Here is a 27,491-nt window from a genome sequence, read left to right as displayed (position 1 = left end):
GGCCTTACAGCTGGGGCTCAGGAATGGGGGCTTGGGGTCGGGAGTGGATGGTGTCTTGCTGAGCGTGGGCTCATGGGCTCTTGCCAGGAATTTGGACTTTATCCTGCAGCTGTTGGAAGGCTTTCAGCAGAGAAGGGAGGGGGATTGAGGAAAAACCCCTGTGGCTGGGCCTTGGAGAATGATGAGGACCTTCATGGTCTCCCAGGCACGCAGTGATAATGGGAGATTTGGGAGGTAGACTCGGCAGGACCTGGTGGCTGATGGGTCGAGGGGGTGGGTGGGAAATCAGGAGGAGCTCCAGTCTCCCATTCTGCACACTGGGGCAGACAGTGGTGCTGTTCACAGCCGGGATAACTGGGGAGGCAGGGGTGGAGGAAAGACGCGGTGCCCACTTTGGCCCTGCCTGGTCCAGTAGGCAGTCGGATAGCTGGGGCTGCCGTCCAGGAGGAGACCTTCAGCCTGTGATGGAGGAGCCATGGGTGTGGAGAGAATGTGGACTTGAGGACAGGAGCACCCGAACAGCCTTGGGGCTACTGCATTTGGGTGACTGACAGAGGGAGGAGAGAGGATCATAAGGGGAAAGAACAGTCAGGGAACAAGGAGGAAGAGCAGGAGAGTGCTGGCCCAGAAGCCGAGGGGAAGTGCCCAGAGAAAAGGGGAGTTAGATGAAGGCCATCGAACATTTATCGGTAGTGGCCACCAGAAGGTCAGCGGCCACCTTATCAGAAGCTGGTCAAGGGGTTGCTGAAGGCAGAGAGCAAAGGGTCAGAGAAATGAAGGTGAGGACACAGAGAGCATGTAGACAACTCTCAGAAGCTTAGCAGGGAGGGAGACCCGTGTGGTCAGATGCGGGTGCAGATCTAGGGTGGAGACTCCCCCGAATCTCAGTGAAGGTGCAGGAAGAGGGGGAGGCTGAGGATGGTGAGGAGGTCTTGAAGGGATGAGATCCCAGGAGAAAGGAGTGAGGGAGGGACCCAGAGCAGAGGGGAAGGGACCTGCTTCCTCTGAGGAGGAGCAAGGATGTGTGCATGGAGGTGACATGGGGTCATTGGCGGGGTAGGAACAGTGTCCACTTGATGGACCATTGGACAAGCAGAGATGGTGGCGAGGAGGGCAGGACAATTGGCAGAGGCAGGGACTGTCCCCGCCAGAAGAGAGGAGCCTGTACCACGTGGGGCATTTCATAGCCTTGTCATTAACCATTCACTTGGCTGGGGAAGCACACAGTGAGCATCTAGCGTGTGCTGGCCACTGGGACACAAAGCACGGTAAGACATGACAGTCCCTGTGCCAAAGGGGCTAACGGTCCTGTGGGCTCTCAAAGACTTATCCTCCCAGCAGCCCGGAAGGCAGGCATGGGTACCCCCCAACGTTTGTCCCGAGTACAAACAGAGGTTCAGAGAGCTTTAGTGACTGGCCAAAGGTCACACGACCAGGAGGTAGCTGCTTCCAGAGCAGTTGCAGGCCTCCAGACCCCAAACCCCACCCTGGCTACCAGGCTCAGTCTCAGCCAGGTGGCTTTCAGGCTTGGCCACCCTGTTCTCAGCAAGGACAGTACAAACCCAACGCAAACAAGTGTTCACTTCTGGGTATTTTTTGGCGGCACCGCGCGGCTTGCGGGATCTTAGTTCCCTGACCAGGGATTGAACCCTGGGCCCCTGATAGTGGAAGCGCCGAGTCCTAACCACTGGATCCCCAGGGAATTCCCAAGTGTTCACTTTTCTGTGTGCTCCATATGTGCCCAGCCGTGGGCATGGGGGCACGGAGGAGGCAGGGATTCCAAACGCCCCCCTTGAGAATGAGATGTCCCAGGAGGGGCCAGAAGCACACCCTTCTGAGGCGGGCGGGAGGTGAGCTGGGGGCTGTATCCCCGCCAGCCACGCACACCCGCCGGGAGGCACCCTGAGAGCCCAGGGAAGCCTGGTGAGGAAGGGGCCTCTGAGACTCCTCCACGGTGGCTGCTGCGGGGTCACCCCTGGGCGAGGGGCCGTCCTGACTCTGGGATTTCAGGGTGTGGTCACCATTGCTGCCCCAAGATGACTCAGAGGTGGGAAGGCCCAGGCTGGCCACCTGAACTGGAGCCCGCCCCTGCTGCCGGGGCATTGGCCCCAGGGAGGAAGGCGTTACAGCCCTGGCCTCTGCAGCTGCTTATGCAAACAGCCCAGGAGGCACCGCACCTGAGCGGGTTCTGGACTGGAAGGAACCCTAGGGCCTTCGTTGCTCCCTCCTCCTCTGCCAGGAACCGTGAGTGACCTTTCGCCTCCCAAAGAGTTGGGACCCTGGGGGGAGGAGGGGCGTGCCACAGTGGTTTTCCCACGCTCTCCCCGACTCCCCTCCCGGCCTTTCCCTGTACCCTAGAACCCACCCGGTGACCCCTGCTGCCAGGTGCCCCACTCTCCTCTCTGGATCCCAGCCCTGGCACGCACTCCCTGGGACAGACTCCAGGGCCAGCCCCAGGCAGCTGTGATGGAGATAAGGGAACTGGCCTTGGGCTGACCCACCTGGATCCCCCTTTGGGACCAGCCAGGGGGCCTTCTAAAACGGGGGGCTGGTAAGAACAGGGGAGCCGAGGCCAAGCGAAGGACCTACTGAGTCCCCTTGTCCATACGCCCTTCTTCCAACAACTCAGCCCACCCCCACCCAGCAAGGGCAGCTGCCCTGGGGTGACCCAGCTACTTTCTTGACATGTGGCCTGAACTTACCCTCCCCGTGACTCACCTGCAGCCCCAGGCTGACCCGGGAGCCCCACTGCCCAGCCTATGACCTGGTTCGGGAAAGAGCAGGTTCTTGGGGAGCTCCCTCCCATCCTCACCCCGCATTCCTGCCCACTGAGAGGCCCCCCTGCCCACTGCCCCCAAGGCAGAAAGGAGCAACCTCCCACCCTGCAGACTGTTGTCACTGGGTGATTCCCCCGCTCCCCCAGCCTGGGCCTCATTTCACCCGGTTCCCTTCAGCCCCCAGGCCTCCTGAGACGACCCTGCGGCAAGCCCACCTGCCTCCCCACTTCCTTCCTGGGCTCCGGCAGCTGGCCTCACTCTGTATCTATTTTCTCTGCCCTTCCTGGAGCTGTCAGTCCAACAGTGGGAGGGGTCAGGCAGTCGGTACTGAAAGCCAGCCCCGATGGCCAGTCAGTGCCAGGTCCTGGGCATGGGAAAGCCCATGATCATGACCGGAGGTAGCTGATGATCAGAACATGGCCAAGGTTCCACGGCAGAGTGTTGGGGAGATTTGGAGCTGGATCTAAGTGGAGCAGTGAGGGGATAGTTGATGTTGGCTGGTGTTGAGGGAAATGGGGCTCCCGGCGCTGGGTCCCGGGAAGGGGTGCTTGGTAAAATTCGGAGACTGTTTCCAAATTGAGGAAGGATTGTGGTGTTGAGGGGATTTCCAGAGCTACTGCCTAGGCAAGGTGAGGCCTGCAGGACCCTTTATCCAGCCCAGGCTCTGGGCTCCATGGTGCCGCCCTGCATCCTCTCCTCGCCCTGCCTGGAGGTCCACCGGGAGCATGAAGGTGAGTGGGCCAGGACTCCATGTCTAGGCTTCATGTCTGTCCTGGAGGCTGGGCCCACTTGGGCCCGAGAGAGGAAGCCCAGAAGGGACCTGCCTCCAGACCCTGCCAGCCACCTTCACTCCTCATTATACACTGGAGCGCTCCTCGCCTTGTCTGAACTTGTAAATTACTGTTTCCCTATAAAAATAGTTTAACCCCTTTGCAAATATTTGGATAAAGGGGTGGGAGGGGGAACTTCAGTCTAATGATTTAGAATTTGGGTTTCTCTCCATCCATTCTGCTTTCCTAGGCTTACATGTTGGGGAGTTTTACAGGCATCCCAGTGTGCTGACAATTATGCTGTACTTTTTCACTTCCACGTTCCTTGATTCAGTAAATGGCAGGTGATGTTACCAGGCTCTGGGAGACAATGAAAAATCAGAGGTGGTCCCTGCCCTCAGGTAGCTTACTGTCCAGGGGGAGAGATTGACAAGTAAATGACAGTTACAGTATCTTGTGGCAAATGCCACTGCACGGTGCTGTGGGGGGCACGTCCGAGAAGCCCCCCTCCCGGGATCTCTCAGGTGAGAGGGAAATCTACAATCCTCCTGTCCAGGGAGGGGATGTCAGAGGTGAATCCTAACGGTTTCTACAGTTCAGCCTCCTGCAAAGCCTTCTGGACCTGGTGCTTTTGCAGTGACAGATTTTTTTCTTCTTCTTCTCATCAATGGTAATTAGTCTTTTCAAGTTTTCCACTGGTTCTGTAGTTAATTTTGGCCTTTTCGTATTTTACCAGGAAAGTGTTCCTTTTTAAGTTTTCAAAGTTTTTCATAGACCTACAAAAACTGTATATATTTTCTGTTTAAGGGATGTAAGGGTCCATATGTATCAAATCAATTTTATTGATTATATTATTCAGATGCATTTCCTTTGTATGCTTCTTTTTTTGTCTTTTGTTCTGATTCTGATAGAGGTTTATTAAATCTCCCACTCAAATTCTCTCTAAATTTATTCTTGTACTTTTTTTAAAAAATTTATTTATTTTTGGCTGTGTTGGGTCTTCGTTGCTGCACGCAGGCTTTCTCTAGTTGTGGTGAGCGGGGGCTACTCTTCGCTGCGGTGCGCAGGTTTCTCATTGCGGTGGCTTCTCATGTTGCGGAGCACGGGCTCTAGGCTCACGGGCTCAGTAGTTGTGGCTCGCGGCCTCTAGAGCACAGGTTCAGTAGTTGTGGTGCACGGGCTTAGTTGCTCCGCGGAATGTGGGATCTTCCCAGACCAGGGCTCGAACCCGTGTCCCCGCATTGGCAGGCAGATTCGTAACCACTTCACCACCAGGGAAGCCCTCTTCTTGTACTTTTAATAGTTTTTGCTTTTCTGTTTAACTATAATGCGATTGGGAGCATACAGATTTTGACTGTCCTATCATCACAAATCGTTCCTTTGTATCATTATGCCATGTCCCTTTTTATCCTGCTTAGTGTTTAAACCTGAAATTCCACCTTTCTGTTATTAATATGGCCATACTTCCTTTTTATTTCATTTTATTTTAATTTTTGCACTTGCTGCTCTCTCAGTATCCTTTTATTTTCAACCATTATCATTTTTTAAGTGTATTTCTTGTACATATCATATCACTGTTTTTTTTAAAACCCAAGCTGTCTCTTAATGGGATAATTCAATCTGTTCACATTTCATTTAACAATTGATACACTGTCCTTGATTTTATTACTAATGGTTTATTTTATTTTATTATTTATTTATTTATTTGGCTGCACCAGGTCTTAGTTGCGGCATGCGGGGATCTTCGTTGCCGCGTGGTGTCTTTAGTTGTTGCGGCATGCAGGATCTAGTTCCCTGACCAGGGATCAAACCGGGACCCCCTGCATTGGGAGCACGGAGTCTTAACCACTGGACCATCAGGGAAATCCCACTAATGGTTTATTTTACATTTAGTGGTTTACCTTGTGGTTTTCTTTTCCCCTTCAGTCAGGTTGCTCTTTTTTTTTTTTTTTTTTTTTTGCGGTATGCGGGCCTCTCACTGTTGTGGCCTCCCCCGTTGCGGAGCACAGGCTCCGGATGCGCAGGCCCAGCGGCCATGGCTCACGGGCCCAGCCGCTCCGCGGCATATGGGATCCTCCCAGACCGGGGCACGAACCCGTATCCCCTGCATCGGCAGGCGGACTCTCAACCACTGCGCCACCAGGGAGGCCCTCAGGTTGCTCTTGATTCCCTTTTTCTCTCCCTGTTAATCTGTTGTCCTGCTGCACTTTGCTCGTCATTAGTGGCTTCTGCTTTTCCCTGGGCTTCCTAATCCAGTGTGTTGTAGAGGATGTGTGTGATGAGGATTCTTTTTCTCAGCAACCCACCTGGAGCTCTCAGAGCACTGTCAGTCTGTAGACTTGGGTCTTTTTCCAGCTTAGGGAAATCTTTTTGTCACATGATTATTGTTTCTTTTACTTTTTCTTTCCTTTGCATGTTAGCTCTCCTGGCTGGATCCCACCAGTTTCTTATCTTTTCCCTCTTTACTTCCATCTCTATGTGCTTTTGCTCTGAGGTTTGAGATATTTTTCTGCTTGATCTCCCAGGCCACACATTTGAATCTCAAGAGTGACTATCTTCTCCTTCAATTAGTAGTACAACAATATATTTTGAGTTCTAAAATAGTCCTTTTTTTCCTTCTTTTGTGCCTTACTTGAATCTCCTTAAGAGTTTTTATTTTTTGTTTATGTTGTAATTATATTTTCCAGCCCTCTATGTTTCGAATAGCCTCAAGATGTTTTTGTTTTTGATTTTTTTTATCTTTATTGGAGTATAATTGCTTAACAATGCTGTGTTAGTTTCTGCGTTATGACAAAGTGAATCAGTTATACATATACATATGTTCCCATATCCCCTCCCTCTTGCGTCTCCCTCCCACCCTCCCTATCCCACCCCTCCAGGCTGTTTTTGTTTTTTTAAAACCAGGTAGTATACTTACATGGTTTAAAAAAAATCAAAGCAATATTAAAAAGTATATAGCAATAATTCTCACACACACCGTTGCTTCCATGCCCTGTTCTCCATTGGCTCAAAAGTCACCACTTTTATTAATTCTTTTTCTATTCTTCCAGAGTTTCTTTATACAAACACAAACTGGTATCAATATATATTTGATTGTTTTCTGTCTCTCATACACAAAGATAGTATGCAGGACACAGGGTCCTACATCTTGTTATTTTTTGCCTTTTTGATTTAACAGTGTATCTTGGAGATTGTACACAGAAAGTATCCTTCCTTATAGCTACATGGTTTCCCATTGTAGGGATGTATCATAATTCATTTAACCAGTCCGCTGTTGATGGACACTTGGATTGTGTCCTATCTTTTGCTATGACAAACAACACTATAATAAATAATCTTTTACACCTGTACAGGTAAATCGAGGATAAGTCCCAGAAGTACAGTTGCTGGGTTGAAGGGTAAACAGTAGGTATTTGTTAGATGTTGCCAAATTGCTGTGGGTGGGGCTTATACCAATTTGCTCTCCCACCAATGCAAATGAGCACGACTGTTTCTCCACAGCCTTGACAACTGAGTGTCATCAAAATTTTGGTTTCTGCCAATCTGACAGTAAAATGTATTATCTTAAGGTAGCTTGAATTTGCATTTCTCTTTCCAGTGAGAATGAGCATCTTTTTACATAGTTGAGGACTATTTGTTTCTCTTTCTCTGTGAATGGCCTGTTCCTATCCTTTGCCCATTTATCTGTTGAATTATTGGTCTTTTTCTTGTTGATTTCCAGGAGGTCTTTCTGTAGGGAAAATCACCCTTTGTCTATTACATGAGTTGTAATCCCTTGTCAAAGTTTGTCTTTTGACTTCGCTAATGGTAATTTTTGGCCACACAAGTTTTCTTAAAATACATTTATGTAGTCAAATGTATAACTCACTTATTTTATGGCGTTTAGATTTAGAGTCTTTGTTACTAAAGCTTCCCCCCCCCTTTGGCTGCACTATGCGGCATGTGGGATTTTAGTTCCCCAACAGGGATCAAACCCGCGCCCCCTGCATTGGAAGTGCAGAGTCTTAACCACTGGACCTCCAGGGAAATCCCACAAAGGCTTTTTTTAAAAGAGAATTTTGCTTATATTTTCCTCTCTGAGTATGGTTGTTACGGCTTCACTTTTAACATCTGAATCTTTGGTCCTTTGGGGGTATGTCTGAGTGGACAGAGAGCGATGGCGACTCACCTTTAATCACCTTTTCTTTCCAGATGGTCATCCAGTCGTCCCATCCCCCTTTACTGACAAGTGCTTCTTCCTGCCATGATTTGTGATGGTGTCTTTAGCGTGTCCTGCGTCCCAGTCGTACTGGGGTCTGATAGCAGTGGCCAGTTTGGTGGCTCTGTTTGTTCCACCTCTCTCCAGCCCCTGGGCCATCAGAGGAGTGGAGTTTATTATGAGTCTTTGCTCATCAGGGCTGGGGGTGAGCTTGGTGGGGGGTCCCTAGAGCAGCGGTGGTCTCTGCCAGTGTGAATTCTCCCTGCCTCCTCGGCAGGCCCAGCCTTAAGGACAGAGGGTGTTTAGCCCACCTGCTTGGCTCCCCGTCAGCTCCTGGGGGCAAGGGGTCTGGACAAGGCTCCCCCTGCCTTCACCCTAGGTGAAGTCCCGTGGCAGGGGCAGTCTACACCAGGGTCTCCCGGGTCCCAGCCTCTGTCTCAGGACCTCTCACCTGTGCCAGCCAGGTCCTGCCCACTCACCTGCACCAGCTCCCACTTGGTTTGGGCAGTAGAGGGTAGCAGCTGGGAGAAGAAGAGAAGCAGGGCATGTTTAAGCTGCTATATTTCGAAATCCCTGGCCCCAGAACTATATCTTAAAGGGAGAGAAATTCCTTTGTCCATGACAGATTGGGAGTAGGGGAGAGCTGGAAGGGCCGGTCTGTTTGCAGATAAGAAATAATGAATACCTTGTGGAGTAGCAACAGTGAGGATGAAGAATAGAAAAAAAAAAAAGTTTGAGGGTTTTTTTTCTTTCTATTATGAAATTTTTCAAACATACCAAAAAGAAAAAAGAATACTGAAGTGAATATAATTATACTTATTAGCTAGATTCAACAGTTACTGTTTTCCATGTTTGTTCTATCTTTTTTGCCAAGAATAAAATGATAAAAGTTACAAATTCCAGAGTTCATTATATTTCACCCTTGGAAACTTCAGCATGCACCTCCTAAAAATGATAAAAAATTATCTTTTTCTCTATCACCGTGATACCGTTATTATATCTAACAAAATTAACATTAATGCCTTAATATCCTCTAAGATCCAAGCCATAGTCAGATTTCCCCCATTATCCTAAGACAAGTCTCTCACAGCCGGTTCAAACCAGGATCCAATCCTATGCATTCAGTGCATTTGTCTCTTAAATCTCCCTTGACAACCCCCTTCCTTTTCTTCTGCCCTGACGTGGACTTGTTAAAGAGACCAGACCAGTTGTCCTGTAGAATGTCTGTTTTAGATCTGAATGTTGGCTTCCCTGTGGTGATGTTCCCGTGCTCCCCTAACCCTGGTGTTACCTGGGGACTGGGAGGTCTGAAAGGTTTCCGCAGGCTGGATCGCCAGGGCTCTGAGACAGGTGATACAAGGGAAGCAGGAATCGAGGATGATTCTAGGTTTCTGCTTGAGCAGCAGAGGTGATGCTGAGATGGGGAGGAGGATGAAGATGAACTCGGTTTGTGCGTCTTTTCAGTGTACCAAGGCCATCCTGGGGCGGGGGGAGGGGGGAGTTGGATTTCTCAACCTTGCAAGTTGTTAACCTAATAAAACTGGTTGAGCTTTGCCAGGACAGTAGAGAGAGAAGCAGAGATGAGACACCAAGCACCCAGGAGATGGACAGAGGAAGGAGACAGACCAAGAGGCCACGGCCTGAGGCAGTCCAGGACGGGGAGAATTATAAGGACTAAGGACCAGAGAGGAGTCAGGACAGACCAGGACCAAATTAGTCATTGAGGAGGTTGTGGGAGACCCGGGCAGGGGGCTGGGTATCTGGGCGAGATGGTGGGTGAACGCACTCCTTCAAGAAGTTGGCTCTGAAAAGGAGGAGGGGAGGGCTGAGTCCTGGGACACACTTTTTTTCTTTCCAAGATGGAGAGACCTTGAGTTTGTTGAAATGCCAAAGGGACAAAGGCTGGAGAAGGGCCTGGAGAGTAGAGGTGAGGCAGCTTCTGAGCAAATGACAGTCAGTCGGGTTCCCGGGCCCGTTGGGGAGGTCGGCTTGGACAGGAGGACCCTGCACCTCCATCAGGGGAGGGAAGGAAAGGTGAGCACAGGGACAGATTCGCTTGAGGGGGTGGCAGAAGATGACCACCCAGTCACATTTTCCCACCTCCTGAGGTTGGCTCATAATCACCGCGCTTGCTGGCCAGTGGGGTCCTCAACAGACCATTTCTGATTCCTCCTGGCCCAGCAGCAGGAGACCTCCTGGGTGTCTGCCAGCCTTCCTCAGAGCACAGGGGGTGGTAAGTGGCGAAGGGGCCCCACCCCAGGCCTCACCCCACCAAGTAACCTGGAGATACAGTTGCAAGTTGTTAAGCTAATAAAGCTGGTTGAGCTTTCCTAGCACAGTGGAGTGAGAAGCAGAGATGAGACACCAAGCACCCAGGAGATGGGCACCAAGAGGCTGGGAGCAGAGTCCAGAGCCAAGGGCACCCAACTGAAACCCCAAACCAGAAAAGCAGAAGTGCAACCCTGCTTTCTTCCCCATGTCCCCATGTGGGTGTGGGAACTCAGGTACCTGCCTGACTCTTTTGTACCAACCAACCCTTTGAGGGGGGGAGAGAATGACAGCCCATTCTATGGATAAAGAAACTGAGGTCCAGAGATTCCAGGGGCTGCCCAGAGAGACACTGAGACAGAGTCTACACAAGAAGCCAGGTCTCTGGACTCTGGCTCCATTCTTTTTTCCCTTTAATTGAATGGCGCTTCTGCCCCAAACCCAGGAGAAGAACCTCACCCCAGGTCATTGTGTTTGGAATCTCACACTAAGTGCCTCTCAGGGGGCGGGGCCAGGCATGGCTCCCCACTGCACGGTGGTGCACCCCTCGCTCAGGGTTAGGGGTGGATACGGAGTGAGGCCTGGACTCTGTGCTGGAGAAGGTGTGCTCAGAGGAGGGACAGACGTCAGAACAGGGGCGGTTCTGTACACGGCTAAGGCCCTGAGGACAAAGATCACGACTCATTCCCGCTCCCCCCTCCACCCCAGCCCGGGTGGCACAGAGCAGGCTCAGAGGCAGCCAAGGAGTTCCTGTCCCCCCTCCCCCGGCCCCCCTTAGCCAGCCCCTAGGCTCAGTCACTGGTCTGTGGGCATTTCTTTTGCCTCTGGTCCCAGAGAGCTGATAGGGTTTTCTGGTTGCACCTGCTCCTGGCCCGATACTTCTATGAGAGTTTTGGAGAGATGGGCGATATGCAGCTGGCTTGTTGTGTCCCCTCCCCACCGCACATGCCTCTCCAGGCACCAGGGTGTGGTGAGCGAGGAGGACCCTGCTGGGGAGCCGCTGTGGTCAACACCTCCTCTCCCCGGGGGAGGGGAAGCCCAGGCAGGAGGCCTCAGGAGCCAGCCTAGGTGACCAGGACAGGCCACAGCTGCGTGGGTTTTGCTCGGTCCCTGAAGTGTGGAGCCAGAGCCCAGAGGGAGACCCCAGGCGTGGGAGCCAGGCCTCTTAGAGGGGAGGAGCAGTGGGCGGGGTGCTGCCTGCCTTTTCTGTGGTCCCAGCCATCCCCTCACTGTCACTCCTGGTCCCTGCCACAGGGAGACCCTGCTCCCCAGTTTCTCCTGCGGGGCAGTGCTGAGGGCCTAGGTGCCCGCACCTGTCCTCCTGTCTTCCCTCCCCACCCCAGCTCCTCCCTGGTGGCTCAGCTGCTCTGGAATTTACAGAGATTCTTCCCTTCTCTGGGGCTTGGCTCCTTCTCTCTTGGTGACTGTGTGTGTGTGTGTGTGTGTGTGTGTGTGTGTGTGTTCCCTGGCCCTCAGGGTGGGGGCAATGTGATGTGCCATATGTGTGACAAGTGAGGACTCCAGGCCTCTCTGGGGGATTAGTCTTGCCCCTGGGCTGCTGGCTTCTGAGTTGGGGCACAGGGGAAGGTAGTGAAGTGATACTAGAGCCCTGAGGGCAGAGTAGGGCATAGGCTTCAGACTTGCTCTGAATGGGGTCTCCCCAAGTGTTCCACACCCCAAATCTACACCATGCCTGGCTCGACTTGGGTGTCCCTGTCCTGAGCCCACAGTGGGTGCAGGGGAGGAGAGCCTGGGGGATGTGGGCCGGGAAGGAAGGAGAGCCAGGGCTGGGGGGTGAGGGATTGCTGAAATGGGAGATGAGGGCCCTGGGATGCAGGTGGGAGGGTGAGGGTCAGAGCGTCCTGTTCAGCCACTGCGGGTGAGCCTGCGGGCTGCCGGGTGGTGGGCACTTGGGGCTGAGGAGGAAGCACCTCTGAGGGGATTAATAAAGACAAGATGGACCCCAAAGGCTCGGAGGAGAGGCCACAGCTTCTCATCCAGGACCTGCTGTGCCCTCTGTGGGCACCCACCTGGTGAGGGGGTGAAGAGAGGAGAGGCCAGAAGAAAGCTCTGAGGGTAGGGTGGGGTGGGGGGCTGAGTCCCCATCCCCTTCTCTGGGTCCATGGAGGGTGGGGGAGGGGCCCGGGCATACCTGCTCGTGTGTGTGGGCACGCAGGTGAGGGTGCACACATGCGTCTTGGTGACCAAGGCTGGAGGAGGCGGACCCAGGCGGTCAGGCGGGTAGATGGTGGTGTGGCCAGAACCCCGCCTGTCGTCCGCGTGGCTGGAGGGGTCCAGACACCAGCTCCCTGCGTTACCACGTCTGCCCAGACCCCTTCCTCTTTGAGACATCCCCCCACACACAAGCTTCCTCTTTTCCATCACATCCTCCCTGGGCCTTGGAGGAGTTGACGGCCACTCGTTGTCCTGTCTACACCAGCCCAGGCCCCAGCACCCAGCTGCCCCCTCTGCTGGCCCCCGTCTGTGCAGCCCACCCCTCCCCCACCCACGGGCCCAGTGCCGCCCTCTGTGCAGCCCGCTCCGCGTCTGTGTCTGGGCCTGGGATTCAGAACTCCCTGGTACTCAGAGCACTGAGTGGGGGGGGTCAGTGGTTTCCCTGGACATAAAATACCCCTGCCCCGAGGTACCCCTACCTGACTCCACCCCACCCTGTCTCAGGCGGCTTCCTTCTCAGGCAGCATTTCCGCAGCCCTGACAGGAAATGGGCTGGAGGCTCAGCCTCCCGCCATCGCAAGGCAACTTCTTGTTTCCCTGTTGCCCTGTACCAGCCCTGGGCTTGTGCCTCTTAGCTCCACCCCCAAAGCCTTCCCAGGGCTCCATCCCAGCAGCTCAGGGGCCCAGGATGGTGGACATCATGGCCAAGCTGACCAGGAGGCGGAGTCGGGGCCTGCGGGGACAGGTAGGGGGGACCCTGGCACGGGGGGGAGAGCTCAGCCTCTGAAGGGGATGGCAGAGGGGTCTGTGGGGTCAGGCGCTGCCGGCGGGCCTCCATCCTCCGGCCCCGATGAGGGAGCCTCCCGGAGGTTGGGACTCCTCCCTCCTTTTCTCGTTCCTCCCCTGAGGCCCCGCCTGTCTGAGAGGGGCGGCATAGGGATGCTGAGAGGTGGTGACCTGCTTCGGGGCTGGGGCGGGGGGAGGGGAGAGGCAAGGCCCGTCACCTGCCTGTGGGCGAGGGGAGGGGACTGGATTTGAGAGGGGCACAGGGGCAGCTGGGTGTGGTGACAGCCAGGCCCCTCTTGGCTCTGTTCTCCGGACTGAGGTGGGAGACCACCATCTCTTTCCCGCTCAGTGTCCCCTGTGTCTCTAACACGACTGGGATCTGGGGCCCAAGAGCCCCTGGTGCCCTAGTCAGACCCCTGTTGACGGGCTGTGTCTGCATCTAGTCTGGGCCTCCAGGAGCTGGGGGAGGGGCGGCAGCCCTGCTCTAACCGGGGAGCGCTCCTCCTTGAAGGCCTGAGGGCCTGGAGGGCCTGGCTTCACCACCTGGCTTCCAGGAGCCAGTCTGAGCCTGTCTGAGGCTCTGCCAGGAGAGGAAAGTACCTCTATCTCAGCACTGCGGGGGCTCTACAGAGAGTTCTAGAGTCTGAAAGGGCCTCGGGGCCACTGCAGTCCAGCTCTTTCCACAGCGCTGCAGCATCCCTAGCAGGGGTTCGACTCTGCTTGCCCACCTCAGACGAAGGCCCCTCACAACCTTCCAAAGCTGCCTGTGTCTCTGGGGCAGCTCCAATCCTTAGACTGTGCTTCCCTCCAAGGGGCATTGCCCTGCCCCCGTTTGGCCTCTGATTTGCAGTCTGGAGCTCCCCAGTGTAATTCTGTGTCTTCTCTTCCTGGTGACAGTCACATGGGGGGCCTCAACTTCTATCTCCCAAATCTCCTCTCTACCGGCTGGGGGTGTTCCTTGTACAAGGTCCCGATCAGCCCGACCAGCCTGGGGCTCCCTGTGGACTCAGAGCCAAGGCCAGCAGCCTGGCCACGTGGAAATCCCCACTCCCAAGAGCCTGTCTCCTTCCTTGGCACCCTTCCAGCCCCTGTCCCCGGGATGAGCAAGGCCGCTGCCTCAGTGGGTCCAGCTGGGGTGGGTAGGAGGTGTGTCCGGTCATCCACTTTCCTCCACCCGCTGCTTGCATCCTGTTCTCCCAAGGATTTCCCTGGTTCCTGTGCCTGAACTCTCATTTTCAGGAAGTTCTTGCTCAAAGCTAACCCCAGTCTCTCCTGTAATATCAGGTGTGTTTGGTTTTTGTTTGTTACTGAAGTTTGGCATGGAATTGACTTGCGTACTCATGCAGTAAGTGTGTTTGTTTGTTTGTTTGTTTTGTTATAAAGCATTTAAAACATATATTTATCTATTTACTTGGCTGCGCCGGGTCTTATTTGCGGCACGTGGGATCTTTGCTGCGGCATGTGGGACCTTTTAGTAGCAGCATTCGGAATCTTTAGTTGCGTCATGCGGGCTCTTAGTTGTGGCATGTGGGATCTAGTTCCCTGACCAGGGCCTGACCAGGGCCCCCTGCATTGGGAACACGGAGTCTTAACCACTGGACCACCAGGGAGGTCTCAGTAAGTGTTTTTGATGGATCGGCTGTGTGGCTCAGGGCATTGGGCCATCTCCTGGGCGTCGACTATGGTCAGTTACATCATCCTGGGTCTTGATCTCAAGAAACTCTTGCCTTTTGGGGGCAGAGAAGTTAGGCAGATGGGTGGCCAATGAACGGACCACCAAGGCAGAATGCCATCGGGCCCCAACAGAGCGACAAGCAGAGTGCCAGCGGGTTAGACTTCTCATCCGAGGGAGAAAGCCTCCCCCAGGTGAGGCTTGTGAGCTGAGCACCAGCAGAGGAGCAGGATTTGGACCAGCAGGGAATGGGGAGGGAGGGTGGTGGGTTTCCAGGCTGCAGGAACATCTGGAGCAAAGGCATGGGGGTAAGAAGATGCCTTTTGTGTTTGGGGGAGGGTCAGCAGGCCAGTGTGGTTGGAATACAGGATGCCACAGGAGGGCTGTTGTGGACACAGAGAGAGAAGTCATGCGAAGGTCCCATTTCAGCCACACAGGAGCTTGTGGAGCGAGGGAGAGGAGTGGACTGGTGTACACACGTCTTCCTGCCCCCTCCATGCCTGGGGCCCATCACACTGTCTCAAATGGCAACACCCCCTTCTATTTTTGTTTTCTTGTTAGCAGCAGTCATCACTGAGGTGCGGTGCATTTCCCTATCACCCTGGCTGGTGCCCTCCTCACCCCACCACCATTTACACACATATGCACTAGAGTGTCAGCTCCGCCAGGGCAGATTTGTGTCCATTTGTCCACGGCTGCATTCCCAGTGCCTAGAACAGTGCCTGGCACAGAGCAGGCAGATCTTTGCTGGCCAAGTGAATGTTTTTGTAGGCGCCTGCCCAAGGCCCAGTGAGAGGCTGCCTTGAGCGGGAGGTGCTTCCCCTCTCGAGTAGTTTATAGCAGCAGTCCCCAAACTTTTTGGCACCAGGGACCAGTTTCATGGAAGACCGGGGCGAGGGGGCGGGAGGGGGGGGATGGTTCAGGCTGTAATGCCAGCTATGGGGAGTGGTGGGGCGCAGCAGCTCACCCGCTGCTCACCTTGGGCTGTGCGGCCCAGTTCCTAACAGGCGGGGGACCACTACTGGTCCGTGGCCAGGGGGTTGGGGACCCCTGGTTTATAGCTTAGTGAAGGTGTTACAGCAACAGAGGAACTTCTATGATTTTTTAAAAATTAATTCATTTATTTTTGGCTGCGTTGGGTCTTCGTTGCTGCGCGCGGGCTCTCTCTAGCTGCGGCGAGCAGGGGCCACTCTTCGTTGCGGTGTGCGGGCTTCTCATTGCGGTGACTTCTCTTGCTGCGGAGCACAGGCTCTAGGCACACAAACTTCAGCAGTTGCGGCATGCAGGCCCTAGAGCACGCGGGCTTCAGTAGTTGTGTCACGTGGGCTCAGTAGTTGGGGCTCGCAGGCTCTAGAGCACAGGCTCAATAGTTGTGGCACATGGGCTTAGTTGCTCCACGGCATGTGGGATCTTCCCGGACCAGGGCTCGAACCCGTGTCCCCTGCGTTGGCAGGCGGATTCTTAACCACTGCGCCACCAGGGAAGTCCCTCTATGATTTTTAAAAAAAGATTTATTGAACAAAATTTTGATGCTGCAGAAAAGAAAAAAACTAAACAAGACCAAATCCAAGTCCTATAATTACCCTACCCAGAGATGACCTCCATTAGCATTTTGGAGAGTTTCTAAAAACACAAAATTGGAATTGTGCTAAGTTTACATTTTTGAAATCTGCTTTTCCCTTGTACCATTATGCATTCTTAGAAAACAGTATTAATCTCCTCATGCTATTCTGCTGCCTGGGGTTTGATAGTGTCATTATTTATCTTTCTGGTGGGTGCTAGGCTGGGAGTGGTGGGCACACAGGAGAAATCTCAGGAGAGATCTGGATCCTGACACCTGAGCTGAGTCCTAAAGAAGGAATAGGAGTCAGCCAGGAGAAGCAGGTTGTGAAGGAGCCGAGGCCTGCAGCAGACACAGCAGAGAGGCTGGGGGCCTCCAGCAACCCAGTGCTACTGGAGCTTAAAGTTCAAGGCAAGGGCCAGGAGTGGCAGGAAATAGGGGGGAAGACAGGCAGGTGACGGAAGGCCTCTGGGGCCCTGGTAAGGGCTTAGAGTTTGCCCAGCAGGTAGCAGGGAGCCGTGAGGGTGTTAAGCATGACCAGGCTTATATTCTGTGTGACTGGACCCTCCAGCCCACCTCACTTTACTTTGGAGGGGGACACGGGGCTCACCTTTCTTTGCCCTCCTTCCTTCTTCCCATCTGGCTCTTTCTCTTTCTCTTGTCTGCAATTGATTCTGAGGCCTGCAAACCCTGTATTGGGGAAGTTCCAGCTCCAAATGTGGAACCGGAGGCAGTACTGGTTCCAGTTCAGAGCTTTCTTGACAGAGGAGGAAGGAGGGCTGGGGGTTCTTCGTGGGGGCTGTAGAATGGAGCAGGGCCCCGCCCCCAAGTGTCCTGGCGCCTGGGATGAGAAAGAACTGGGCCCAGGCCATTTCTGTTCCTGTGCAAACTCTGATTCACACCTGTGAGTGTGCAGCTGGAGAACTTCGTTATCGATATTTTACTACTGTTAATAAATAATCTAATTGTCCCACGCATCTGGGGCACTTCATACTTTACAAGGCACTTTCAAGAACATTTCCTCATTCTCTCTTCACTACAATTTCCGGAGTGGGCAGGGCAGACATTTTGCAGCTGGGGGAACCGAGGCGGAGAGGTGCTGTGACTTGCTGAAAGTCGCCCAAGTGGCGAGTGCCTGAGTGGGGATGATGTGACCGCGGGGCTGCCCTGAAGGTCACGTCTCCTTCCTCCTGCCGCAGGTGGATGACCTCCCAGAGCCCGTGTACGCCAACGTAGAGAGGCAGCCTCGGGCCACGTCGCCTGGCGCCGCCGCAGCCCACTGCCCCGGCTCGGTGTGGGAGACGCACACGGACGCGGGCACCGGGCGCCCCTACTACTACAACCCGGACACGGGCGTGACCACCTGGGAGTCGCCCTTCGAGACTGCCGAGGGCGCCGCCAGCCCGGCCACGTCTCCGGCTTCGGTGGGCAGCCACGAGAGCCTCGAGACCGAGTGGGGCCAGTACTGGGATGAGGAGAGCCGCAGGGTGTTCTTCTACAACCCGCTGACGGGCGAGACGGCCTGGGAGGACGAGTCCGAGGACCAGCCGGAGGACGAGCAGGAGATGCAGCCTGGCCTGAGCCCCGGCAGCCCCAGGAACCAGAGGGTGAGGGGCGGGGCCTCGTCTGAAAGGGCGGGGCCTGGCCAGGGTGGGCGGGGCTGGCTCTGAGGGCCTCAGAGAGAGAGGAGTCGTGGTCGTGGGTGGGCGGGGCTATCTCTGAGAGACTTTGACCCCGCCTCTGTCTCCCACAGCTGGGGGGGGGAACTAGGGTGAGGGGGCGTGGCCTGGACCGAAAGGGCCGAGCCCCTGGGGTCACTGCTGGCTCTGAGAGCCTCTGACTCTTCTGCTCCCTGCAGCCCCCCACCCCTGAGACGGACTACCCCGAGTTGCTGACCAGTTACCCAGAGGAAGACTATCCCCCCGTGGGCTCCTGCGGTGAGCCCGGCCCCGCCTCTCCCTTGGTCACACCCCCAGGCTGGTCTTGCCACGTGAGCCAGGATGGGCAGACGCTGTACACTAACAACTTCACCCAAGAACAGGTAGGGGCAGTGGGCAGATGGTCCCAGACAGCCTCGGGGTCGCTCCCCTTAACACTCGAAACTGAAGTTCCCGCGCGGGCTCCAAGTCAGCCCAAAACCGAATCACCCACACCTGCCCGTGTAAACTCTTTGGGGCTATGTTGGGCTCTGGTTGGAGGGAACCTTTTGCTCCCCCATCATGAGGTGAGCTAGGTCCCTGACCATCCCTCTCCCCACAGTGGATGAGGTTGGAGGACCAGCACGGGAAGCCTTACTTCTACAATCCAGATGACGCCTCCGTTCAGTGGGAGTTGCCCCAGGTAACCAAGTGGAGAAGGGAGAGTGCCGGGGAGGGGGGGGGTTATATATGACAGTGTCTTTCTTCCCAGGTCCCTGTCCCTGCCCCTCGAAGCATCCACAAATCCAGCCAGGACAGTGAGACCCCGGCCCAGGCCAGCCCACCTGAGGAGAAGGTAAGGGAGGCGGCATGTAGGACCTGGCAGGACCCCCACAGAAAAACTGAGGTGTTTCTGGAGGCTCTGGAGGCTGGGATTGGGTCTGGAGGCACGTCTCCACCCGGAGCACTAGCCTGGGCTGAATGAACCTGGGTTCTGGGTCATCCCAGGCTCAGAGCTGGGCGAGGCTCGGAGCTGGAAGGAAGTCTCTCGTGCTGCTGCTCCTGCTGTGGGAGCAGGCACCTCACCAAGCAGCGGCCAGGTGCCGGCAAAGAGGGTTCAGTGGAGTCTCAGGCCCAACCTGTGGGGAGTGGCTGGCTGAGACGGGGGCTAGCCTCTCGCACCCCCCCCACCCCGCCCCCACCGTGGCTCCGCCCTTAACTGCCTCCTCCTTCCCCTTTCTCTAAGATCAAGACCCTGGACAAGGCAGGCGTGCTCCATCGAACCAAGACGGTGGACAAAGGAAAGCGGCTCCGGTGAGAACCCGTCTGCCCCCAGACTCCACGGGGGGGCTTAACGATGACGTTTACTGAGCACTTCCCGTATGCCAGGCTCTTGTTAACCCTCATAGCGACTTTATGAGGTCCTGTGAGGACCCTGAGGCACTGAGGAAGTGACTTGCCCCAGGTCCCTTGGCTACCAGGTGTTAGCGCTGGGAGTCCACCCCTTATGGTTGGGTGCCCCAAGCTGTGTTCTTAAACCCTGCGCCCTGCTCCTGGGAGTGGGAGGGGGGCCTCAGCCCAGGACCGAACCCAAACCCTGCCACCACTGCCCCGCCTAGGAAGAAGAACTGGAGTGCCTCCTGGACAGTGCTGGAGGGCGGCATCCTGACATTCTTCAAGGACTCGAAGACCTCGACTGCAGGTGGCCTGGTAAGGCCCAGGCGCCCAGCAGGGGCCACCCCATCTGCTCCTGACTCCTGTGGGTCTTCACCTCATCAGCCTTGCCAAAGGCTAGGTCTGAGACGATGGAATATGAGTGTCAAGGGAGCTGGGCCTTGGCAGTGGGTGATGAGAGCAGGTCACTCCAGGACAAGCACTTCCAGCCACCTTGGGCCTGGGGACCAGTCCTTGAGGATGGACAGCTCCAGCCTGGTGGGCAGGGAGGCTGAGGACTGGACACACCCGCTCGCAGAGACGGGGCTGCACTCCTTTCTCCTTTCCTCTCCTAGGTGGGCAGGTAGCAAACAACCAGCCAGCCTGCAGGCTCCATGGTTAGGAAGTACCAGGATCTCTGGGGTCCAGGAACCCTTGGGCCCCCTGTCCCCAGAGCTGTGACCCCATTTTGTCCCTGAAGCCAAGGGAGCCTGGTAGATTGGAGCCAGGACGCTGTGACGGGCCCAAGCTGAGCTGAGGGTGCGCTGTAACCGTGCTCCCTCCAATGCTTCTTCCCTTTCCCACAGAGGCAGCCTTCCAAGCTCTCCATCCCCGAGTACACGGTGGAGCTGAAGGGGGCCTCTCTCGCCTGGGCCCCCAAAGACAAATCCAGCAAGAAGAATGTGCTGGAGGTGAGTGGTGGGGTGGGGGAGGAGGAGAAGGGGCTTACTGATGGCTAGGGACCCTCACTAAGCAAGCCCCAAGAAGGTGGACCTGGGGAGTTAGGGCTGGAATTCTCGGGGGTCAGAACCAAAACTGCCTCCACCCTGGGGATCCGTCCACAGTGTTTCCTGGCATCACAGATTCTGCAGCTCCCTCTCCAGGAGTGGAGTTCACTGGAGTCCTTGGTCCTTGGGAAATGAAACTGTCATGCCTAGAAGCGCAGTCCTCACCCCAGCTGCTTTGGCCTGAGACAGACAGGAGGCTCTGGGTCCCCAGCTACTTACTCTGGTACGCTGGGACACCTGCTCTAGCTGGTAAGAGCCCAGCTTCCAACTGGCAGTGAATAAACTAGGGTAGTGGACATGTTTTTCAGGCTCTGCAGCAGGAAGAGAGAGGCCAGGTGGGGCCCAGGCAAGACCCTCCCAGGCCACTGTCCATGTGTTGTCTTCACCATCTTCACTGTTGTGTTTCCCTTCACTGTCCATGTGTTGTCTTGTTTTTAAACTACTCTTACCCTCACCTCAGTCCCCAAATGTTTTGAGGCAGCTCACAATAAAAATGCATACGGTGAGCTGGTAAAAGCCACTGAAAACCAGGACCCACAAAACAAGTTAGAGGAAGAGGGCAGTGTGAAGAGGGATTAGGATGATGTACAGGTACTAAAGTTGTCGTTGCTGAAAAAAATCACCTCCAGGTTTCCTGGTCGCCAGAGTGAAAAGAGAACAGCAATCAGTTACATGGCTCTTATTATTGGGGCGGGGGGAAACCTTCCTAGATTTTGAGGGAAATCAGTTTCTAGTGTGCAGCTCCGTTCTAGTTTAGTAAAGGGACTCTTGGGCTGGTTCAGCTAACATCTGATGAAAGCCCAAAAAGCATGACCTTCCATCTCAGCTCAGAAAAAGCAATTCTGCAAGGAGCTTGAGTGTGTCATTTAATGATAATTCACCCAGCTTCATTCGGTTCTAGAACCAGAGTATCCACAGAGCAGAGCTGGAAACCTGTTTTGTCTCATGAGCCACTCTGATCAGTAGGTCTGGAGCCTTCTCCAGGCTTAGCGCTGTAATCGACTAGCAATGTCTGCCATGGACGTCAGATTGAGGAGGGACATCATATTTGCTAGGTATGTTCCTTCCTGATCTGGAGGGACATCCTTCAAACAGGGCTCTCTGAATGTCACTTCTCTGACCGGGCTTTTGATGAAAGTTTCAGAGGAGATGCTTCTGAGTTGTCTTTTCTGGCAAGGACTGGAAGGCAGATGGTGCTCTTGAGAGCTCCTCAGGCCGATGGGAAGGCTGACAGTCTTGAATGGAAATCCTGGAGGCCCCTGCTTCCCACTGGCTGGCAGCCATCCTTCCTCCACTCAGGGGTGACCTGTAGGTGACTTTGGATTTTTCTCAAGAGACCGCCCCAAATTCTATATTATTGAGGATGGCCGGTCTTTCTAGTCACCCCAGAGTCACAGAAAACTTCAGTAACAGTCCCCTGAGAATGGCTGGTTTGAGCTCGGCGTGCCTGTGCAGTCAACAGAATGAATGTCTTGAGCAGTATATTGATATGTAACTAGACAGGTGTGCCTTCTGTATGAAACTCAAATATGAACTGATTATGTTTTGAGACAGCTGCCAAAAATAATGGCTATTGTTTTAGAGGCATTGTTAGGCCATTCTCTGGGATAACAGACAGGGCTCCTGTCAGTTTAGGTTAGCACGAGGTTGTGCTATGTGTGGGCACACACGAGGTGTGCCCACTGAAGCTTCTCTAGTCTTTGCGGGGAGGGGGATGGGATAGAACTTGCAGGTTTGTTTGGTTTTGTCTTGGAAAGCATTTTAAGTAGCATTCAAGTCTGAGTTAAATAGGTAGACAGCCAAACACAGCCCTCTCTGATTCTGGAAGTTTGTACCGTGTTGTCTGAGACAGTTTTTGCTGACTCTGACTCTCATTTGACCCAAAGCTGTGGCAACCAACCATTCCCATCAACCTTGAATGCTTGGGTCTCAGAGCCAGAGGTTGAGGAGAGATCCATCCAAGTTGCCTTGTTCTTTGTAGACTTTGTTAGGGAAACAGCAGTCAGCTGAAAAATAGCCCAGGCTGTTAATATCTGCTTGCTCCTCAATAGTATAAAATAGTGGCTTTGGGGTCTCCCACCGGGAGTTTCTTTCATTGACTTTTTTGCTGGCCTGTGCTCTGGGTAGGCCTGCCGTGTTCTGTGGCTCATGCAGAGACAGGATGGGGCAGGGAAAAGCACACCAGGCCGTTGACAGATGTGCAGATCTTCTGCACTCAGATCCTTGCTCCTTCATTCACTAGCTATGTGTCCACGAGGAAGTTGCTTACGCGCACTGTGCCTCAGTTTACCCATCTGTAACACGGAGATACTGTCACCTACCGCTTTAATGAGGTGAAATACCTTGGCTTGGGGTGAGGCCCTTGCTCTATTAGGCTCTGAGCTCCTGGGGACAGGAACAGATCACCTCTACCTCTGTATCCCCCCTGGGACAGACCCAGCGAACCAGAGATGACTGAGTGATTTGTGTCCCACCAGCTGCGGAGCAGAGATGGCTCAGAGTACCTGATCCAGCATGACTCGGAGGCCATCATCAGCACCTGGCATCAGGCCATCGCCCAGGGCATCCAGGAGCTGGTAGGCAGAGCTGGGGTCCGCCAAGGCTGGTGGGGAGGGGATGGGCAGCCATTATGCAGGGCAGCTGTGTCCACTGTGGGTGGGACCCTCCACTCGGGCACTGGGAGCTCCATGGCACCGGTGGGTAAGTAGCCCTCTCTGCAGATGCAGATGGGCTGCTGAAGAAATTAGCCTTTCTTAAGGAAGTGAATCCAGCCTCTGGGGTTGGCCGCACAGGAGGACTCTCCAGGTGGGCATATCCTAGAGGAGTGTCCCATCCCACACTGAGGCAAGAGAAAAGTAAATACTCTGCTAAACAGCCTCAGGCTGGAAAGACAGGCTGAAACCAGAAGACAGAATTTAAAAGGATTGAATTGATGAGTCTAGCATTGTCTTTTAAGTTCAATATATCAATTGCATAAGTAGAGATGGGGCAGGCCCGCTCTGACAGCTCTTCACCTGGAAACTACCTGAGGCTTTTTGATCCTTAAGTCCCTATTAAGGGACCAAGACACACTGGGTGCCCTGCTTGGCTGTATTAATAGAGGTAGGAATCCAGATCCAGGGAGGCGATGCCGGTGAGGTCGTTGGCAGCGCTCTGGCCCCAGCTCAAACTGCAAGCTCGAACTGGGAGCCACATATTGAGGAATACTGACCTACTGGAGTGTGTACAGAGGAGCTAAGGAAAATTATGGGGAAAGTGGACCAGGAACTGGGAGGTCGGTAGGGGTAGTCAGGATAAGAAAAGGTGGGGGAGAACAGGATGACTGTCTCCAACACCTGGAGGGCTCCATGCAGCCAAGGGGGGTGAGCGTTCTGGGGTTCTGGTTCTCTGGTGGAGGTGAAGGGGGTTGACCTGGATAAGGAAACAGCAAACTCCCTGCCTGGGGGTCTCCAGTCCAGGCCTGCTGGGAGGGCACTTCGGGTCTCTCACCCCATCCCAGAAGGACCCGCGGCTGGCCCAAGGCTCTTCCTCTCTGAGGCTGTGTGATTCTAGTCCGCAGACCTGCCCCCCGAGGAGGAAAGTGAGAGCAGCACCGTGGACTTTGGGTCGAGTGAGCGCCTAGGAAGCTGGCAGGAGGATGAAGCACGGCCTGGTGCAGGTGTGCTTGGGGGTGAGGCTGGTGGAGGGGGTGGTGGGCATCCTTTTGGGCGGGGTGGGGGAGGCGGGGTGGTGACGACCGGGCTAGGGCTTCCGGGCCAACCCCGGCGCCACCGACTGACCCAGCCCTCGCATTCCCATTCCCGTTGGGCAGCCGTGCCCACCCCGGGGCCCGGAGGTCTGGAGAGCGACCTGAGCAAGGTCCGGCAAAAGCTCCGCAAGTTCCTGCTGAAGCGGCCCACGCTGCAGTCGCTGCGGGAGAAGGGCTACATCAGAGGTACAGGAGGGACCCGGAGAGCTGGGCGCCGGTGGCGCAGGGGCGAGGCGACGCTGACGAGCCTTTCCCCCAGACCAGGTGTTCGGCTGCGCGCTGGCCGTGCTGTGTGAGCGCGAGAAGAGCCAGGTGCCGCGCTTCGTGCAGCAGTGCATCCGCACCGTCGAGGCCCGGGGTATGTACGCGCGCCGGCCGGCTGGGCCTGGCATTCCGGGAGCCTGAAGGCCTCCTTCCAGGGCCCCAGACGGAACCCCCGGGGAGCGCAGGGTCGAGGGGGAAAGAACGGGAGTTCCTGAGCAGGAATCATAGCAGGGGCTTTAGGGCCATCCCACGGAACCCGCTGTCAGCGCCTCCCTCTGCTCCAGGGCTGGACATCGACGGTCTATACCGCATCAGTGGAAACCTGGCCACCATCCAGAAGCTGCGCTATAAGGTGGACCACGGTGAGGCCCGTCCCCTGTCCCTGCCCCAGGTCCGAGGGCGCAAAGGGATGCTGACCTCCTCTTCCTCCCCTCCCCCCTTTCCGCAGATGAACGTCTGGACCTGGACGACGGACGCTGGGAGGACGTCCACGTAATCACCGGCGCCCTGAAGCTCTTCTTTCGAGAGCTGCCCGAGCCCCTCTTCCCCTTCTCGCACTTCCCCCAGTTCATCGCGGCCATCAGTGAGCGCCTGGGGGAGGTGGGGCGGATGGGGTAGGGGTGGGGCTGGGCTGCCTCAGGCACCCGTCTGGCTGGGACCGCCCCCGCAAAATACTGGAAGTCAGCCTCTCTGTTTCCCTCCCTCTCCTCTCTCCGCCTCTGACCCTTCCCCTGCCCAGAGCTGCAGGACCAGGCCCAGCGCAGCCGCTGTGTTCGGAACCTGGTGCGCACGCTGCCCGCCCCCAACTACGACACGCTGCGGCTGCTCTTCCAGCACCTGTGCAGGTGCGCCGGGGAGCCGCACTGGAATGGGGAGGCGGGCCTGACAGGACCCTCCCCCGCACGCCTCCCCCCAGCTCTGGGCCCTGATTGCACCCCACCCCCACCGCAGGGTGATCGAGCACGGAGAACAGAACCGCATGTCCGTGCAGAGCGTGGCCATAGTGTTCGGGCCCACGCTGCTGCGGCCCGAGACAGAGGAAACCAGCATGCCCATGACCATGGTGTTCCAGAACCAGGTGGTGGAGCTCATCCTGCAGCAGTGCGCAGATGTCTTCCCGCCGCACTGACCGCGGGCCCGCGCCCCTACCCCCCGCTGCTGGCGCTGCGGACCTGGGAGTGGGGGCGGCGACAGTGGTCCTGCATAGAAGCGGGGCGGCTGGAAGCCACGCGGCTGGACTCTATCTCTGAGACCCTCCGCCTCCCACCAGTCCGCAGGCCGGTGCGAGTTCTGCACCTCTCGGTTCTGAGGGTATGGTGACCCCTGGTGGGCAGTTCGCAAAATGTGATTTTTTTTTTTTTTTCCTCTGATTTGGCCTGTTTGCGGGTTAATTGGGCTCTGTTCTTTATCACAGCGCCACCTACTGTGCGTGTGCGAGAATGAGGGGTGGGGGGAGAGTTTTCTGGGACGGCCGCTGTTGCGAGGAGGAATTTGGCCGAAGGGCTTCCTGGCTTCGTCAGGCCTGCACCTGGTGGAGGCCTTCAGGGAGACCCTGTGGGTCCCCGGCCCCGTGCATGGCACTGTGCCCATCATGAAGCAGCAATCGACAACCTCCCTGCTGCGGAAACAGGACTGAGCCGGGCCTCCAGCGGGCAGCTGAAGCTGCCTTTCCCCAGGCCTCTGGGCTGAAGCTCCTGCCAGGCCCAATCACTGGCTGGCTGTAGACCCTCTTCATTGACTTTCCTGTTGGGGTTCTGGGCCTCTGCCCTCCCTGATCCACTTGTGCTCTGCTCAAGGGTTCTTCCTGGTCCCTAAGTGTGTACCCTGCACCTGCCACTTGACATGCACCATTTCTACTAGTAATCCCGTCTTACAGATGAGGAAACTGAGGCGTACAAAGGCAAAGTGCCTTGTTCAGGGTCTGGTGGGTGATCTGACTCCCCAGCTCAGGCTCCTCTCACACCAGAGCACAGCCTCCTGTGAGGGTGAAATCAATCCTTTCAGCTACCCCTCAACCCCAGCATGGCCTTACGGTAAAGCAGGGAAACTAAGCTGAGTGGGTTCTGTCTGGGCCTGGGGAGGTCCCTGCAGGCAAAGAGGGAATCTGTCCCAGGTGTTCTTCTCTTCGGGGAGGGGAAATAGCACTGGCAGGAACTCCTAGCCTCTCTCAGTGCCTTGGCCGTCAGGTAGGCCTCCCTGGTGCCCACTTTGCCGTGAAGAGCTGGGAGAGAGGCCTGATGGGTAGGGGGAAGGAGGGCACATCCTCAGAAAAGGAAGCGTGAACGCTGCGTTCATCAGCCCCCCTTCCCTTCTTGCACACAAACCACCTCAGTATATGGGTCTCAGCCCCCTGCCCCACCTACCCGTTCATGTGTTCAAACAATAATAGCTAATATTTATTGACATTTGCACCATACCAAGCATTTTGCTTGGATTATCTCATTTGTTTCTCACAGCCAATATTTATTATCTGCTCCTCTGTGCCAGGCACTATGCACATTGCCTCCGTGGTGGAGCTTATGGTTCGGCGGGCAGGGCTGACCGAAGCCCACCCCTAATGCCAGAGGGGCTGGGGCAAGAGTACACGTGGAGGCCTCATACCATACGTCAACATATGTAAAGCTATAAATCAAGCTAACAAGTGTTCAATAAAATGTGTTCTATTCTCCTACTTTGACAAATATCTCATAATGACCTGGGAGGCCAGGGTTTTTTTGTTTTTTTGTTTTGCCTTGCCATGCGGCTTGTGGGAGCTTAGTGCCCCAACCAGGGATCGAACCTGCGCCCTTGGCAGTGAAAGCAAGGAGTCCTAACCACTGGACTGCCAGGGAATCCCCAAAGGCCAGGTTCTGACATAAACTTCTTTGACTCTTCCGAATTCCATGCCCAGGTGGCTGGCATGAGAAGAGCTGGCTCTGCTCTCAGCCACACCCACCATATCTTCCCACCCTCAGAGCATCCTGGCCCAAGGGGAGGTGCACACAGGTGAACACAGCAGTGCAATCTGCTGCCCCTTGGTCACCCCACATCGTCCACCCTCTGAGGGAATGAGCCTGGTGTCCCAAGTGTCAGGAGCATGGTCTAAAGGGATGGGCCTGGGCTCCAAGGGGGCGCCAAAGATTCCTCATCCTGGGGGGGAGAGGCACAGACAGAGAAGGTCCAGAGCTAAAGTGGGACCCATGGCAGGGCAGAGA

General features: G+C 55.4%; 1 protein-coding gene across 5 annotated transcripts in view; it reads left to right on the top strand.

The window, feature by feature from the left end:
- Nucleotides 1-26,968, top strand: part of ARHGAP27 (Rho GTPase activating protein 27) — a gene marked incomplete at its 5' end in the record, with an annotated part of 33,009 nt that extends 6,041 nt beyond the window's left edge. For 4 of the 5 annotated variants that reach the window (XM_082605096.1, XM_082605095.1, XM_082605093.1 and 1 more), the window contains 15 exons: nt 17,407-17,814; nt 18,066-18,248; nt 18,467-18,547; nt 18,617-18,700; nt 19,091-19,158; nt 19,464-19,554; nt 20,085-20,189; nt 22,763-22,861; nt 23,838-23,943; nt 24,097-24,219; nt 24,293-24,391; nt 24,582-24,659; nt 24,746-24,880; nt 25,037-25,142; nt 25,249-26,968. In XM_082605096.1, the coding sequence (XP_082461222.1) occupies nt 17,407-17,814; nt 18,066-18,248; nt 18,467-18,547; nt 18,617-18,700; nt 19,091-19,158; nt 19,464-19,554; nt 20,085-20,189; nt 22,763-22,861; nt 23,838-23,943; nt 24,097-24,219; nt 24,293-24,391; nt 24,582-24,659; nt 24,746-24,880; nt 25,037-25,142; nt 25,249-25,426 (1,944 nt within the window). In that variant the 3' untranslated portion in view covers nt 25,427-26,968. Of the gene's footprint in view, nt 1-12,876; nt 12,934-17,406; nt 17,815-18,065; nt 18,249-18,466; nt 18,548-18,616; nt 18,701-19,090; nt 19,159-19,463; nt 19,555-20,084; nt 20,190-22,762; nt 22,862-23,837; nt 23,944-24,096; nt 24,220-24,292; nt 24,392-24,581; nt 24,660-24,745; nt 24,881-25,036; nt 25,143-25,248 lie in introns of those variants that run through there. The other variant, XM_082605097.1, reaches the window with a different exon arrangement.
- Between the last annotated feature and the right edge of the window lie 523 nt (nt 26,969-27,491).

This window comes from Mesoplodon mirus (genome assembly GCF_964341445.2).
Source record: "Mesoplodon mirus genome assembly, chromosome: 18".
NCBI classification, from domain to species: Eukaryota; Metazoa; Chordata; class Mammalia; order Artiodactyla; family Ziphiidae; genus Mesoplodon; species Mesoplodon mirus.
The sequence above is the reverse complement of the archived record's forward strand: the minus strand, read 5'-3'. Positions and strand labels throughout refer to the sequence as shown.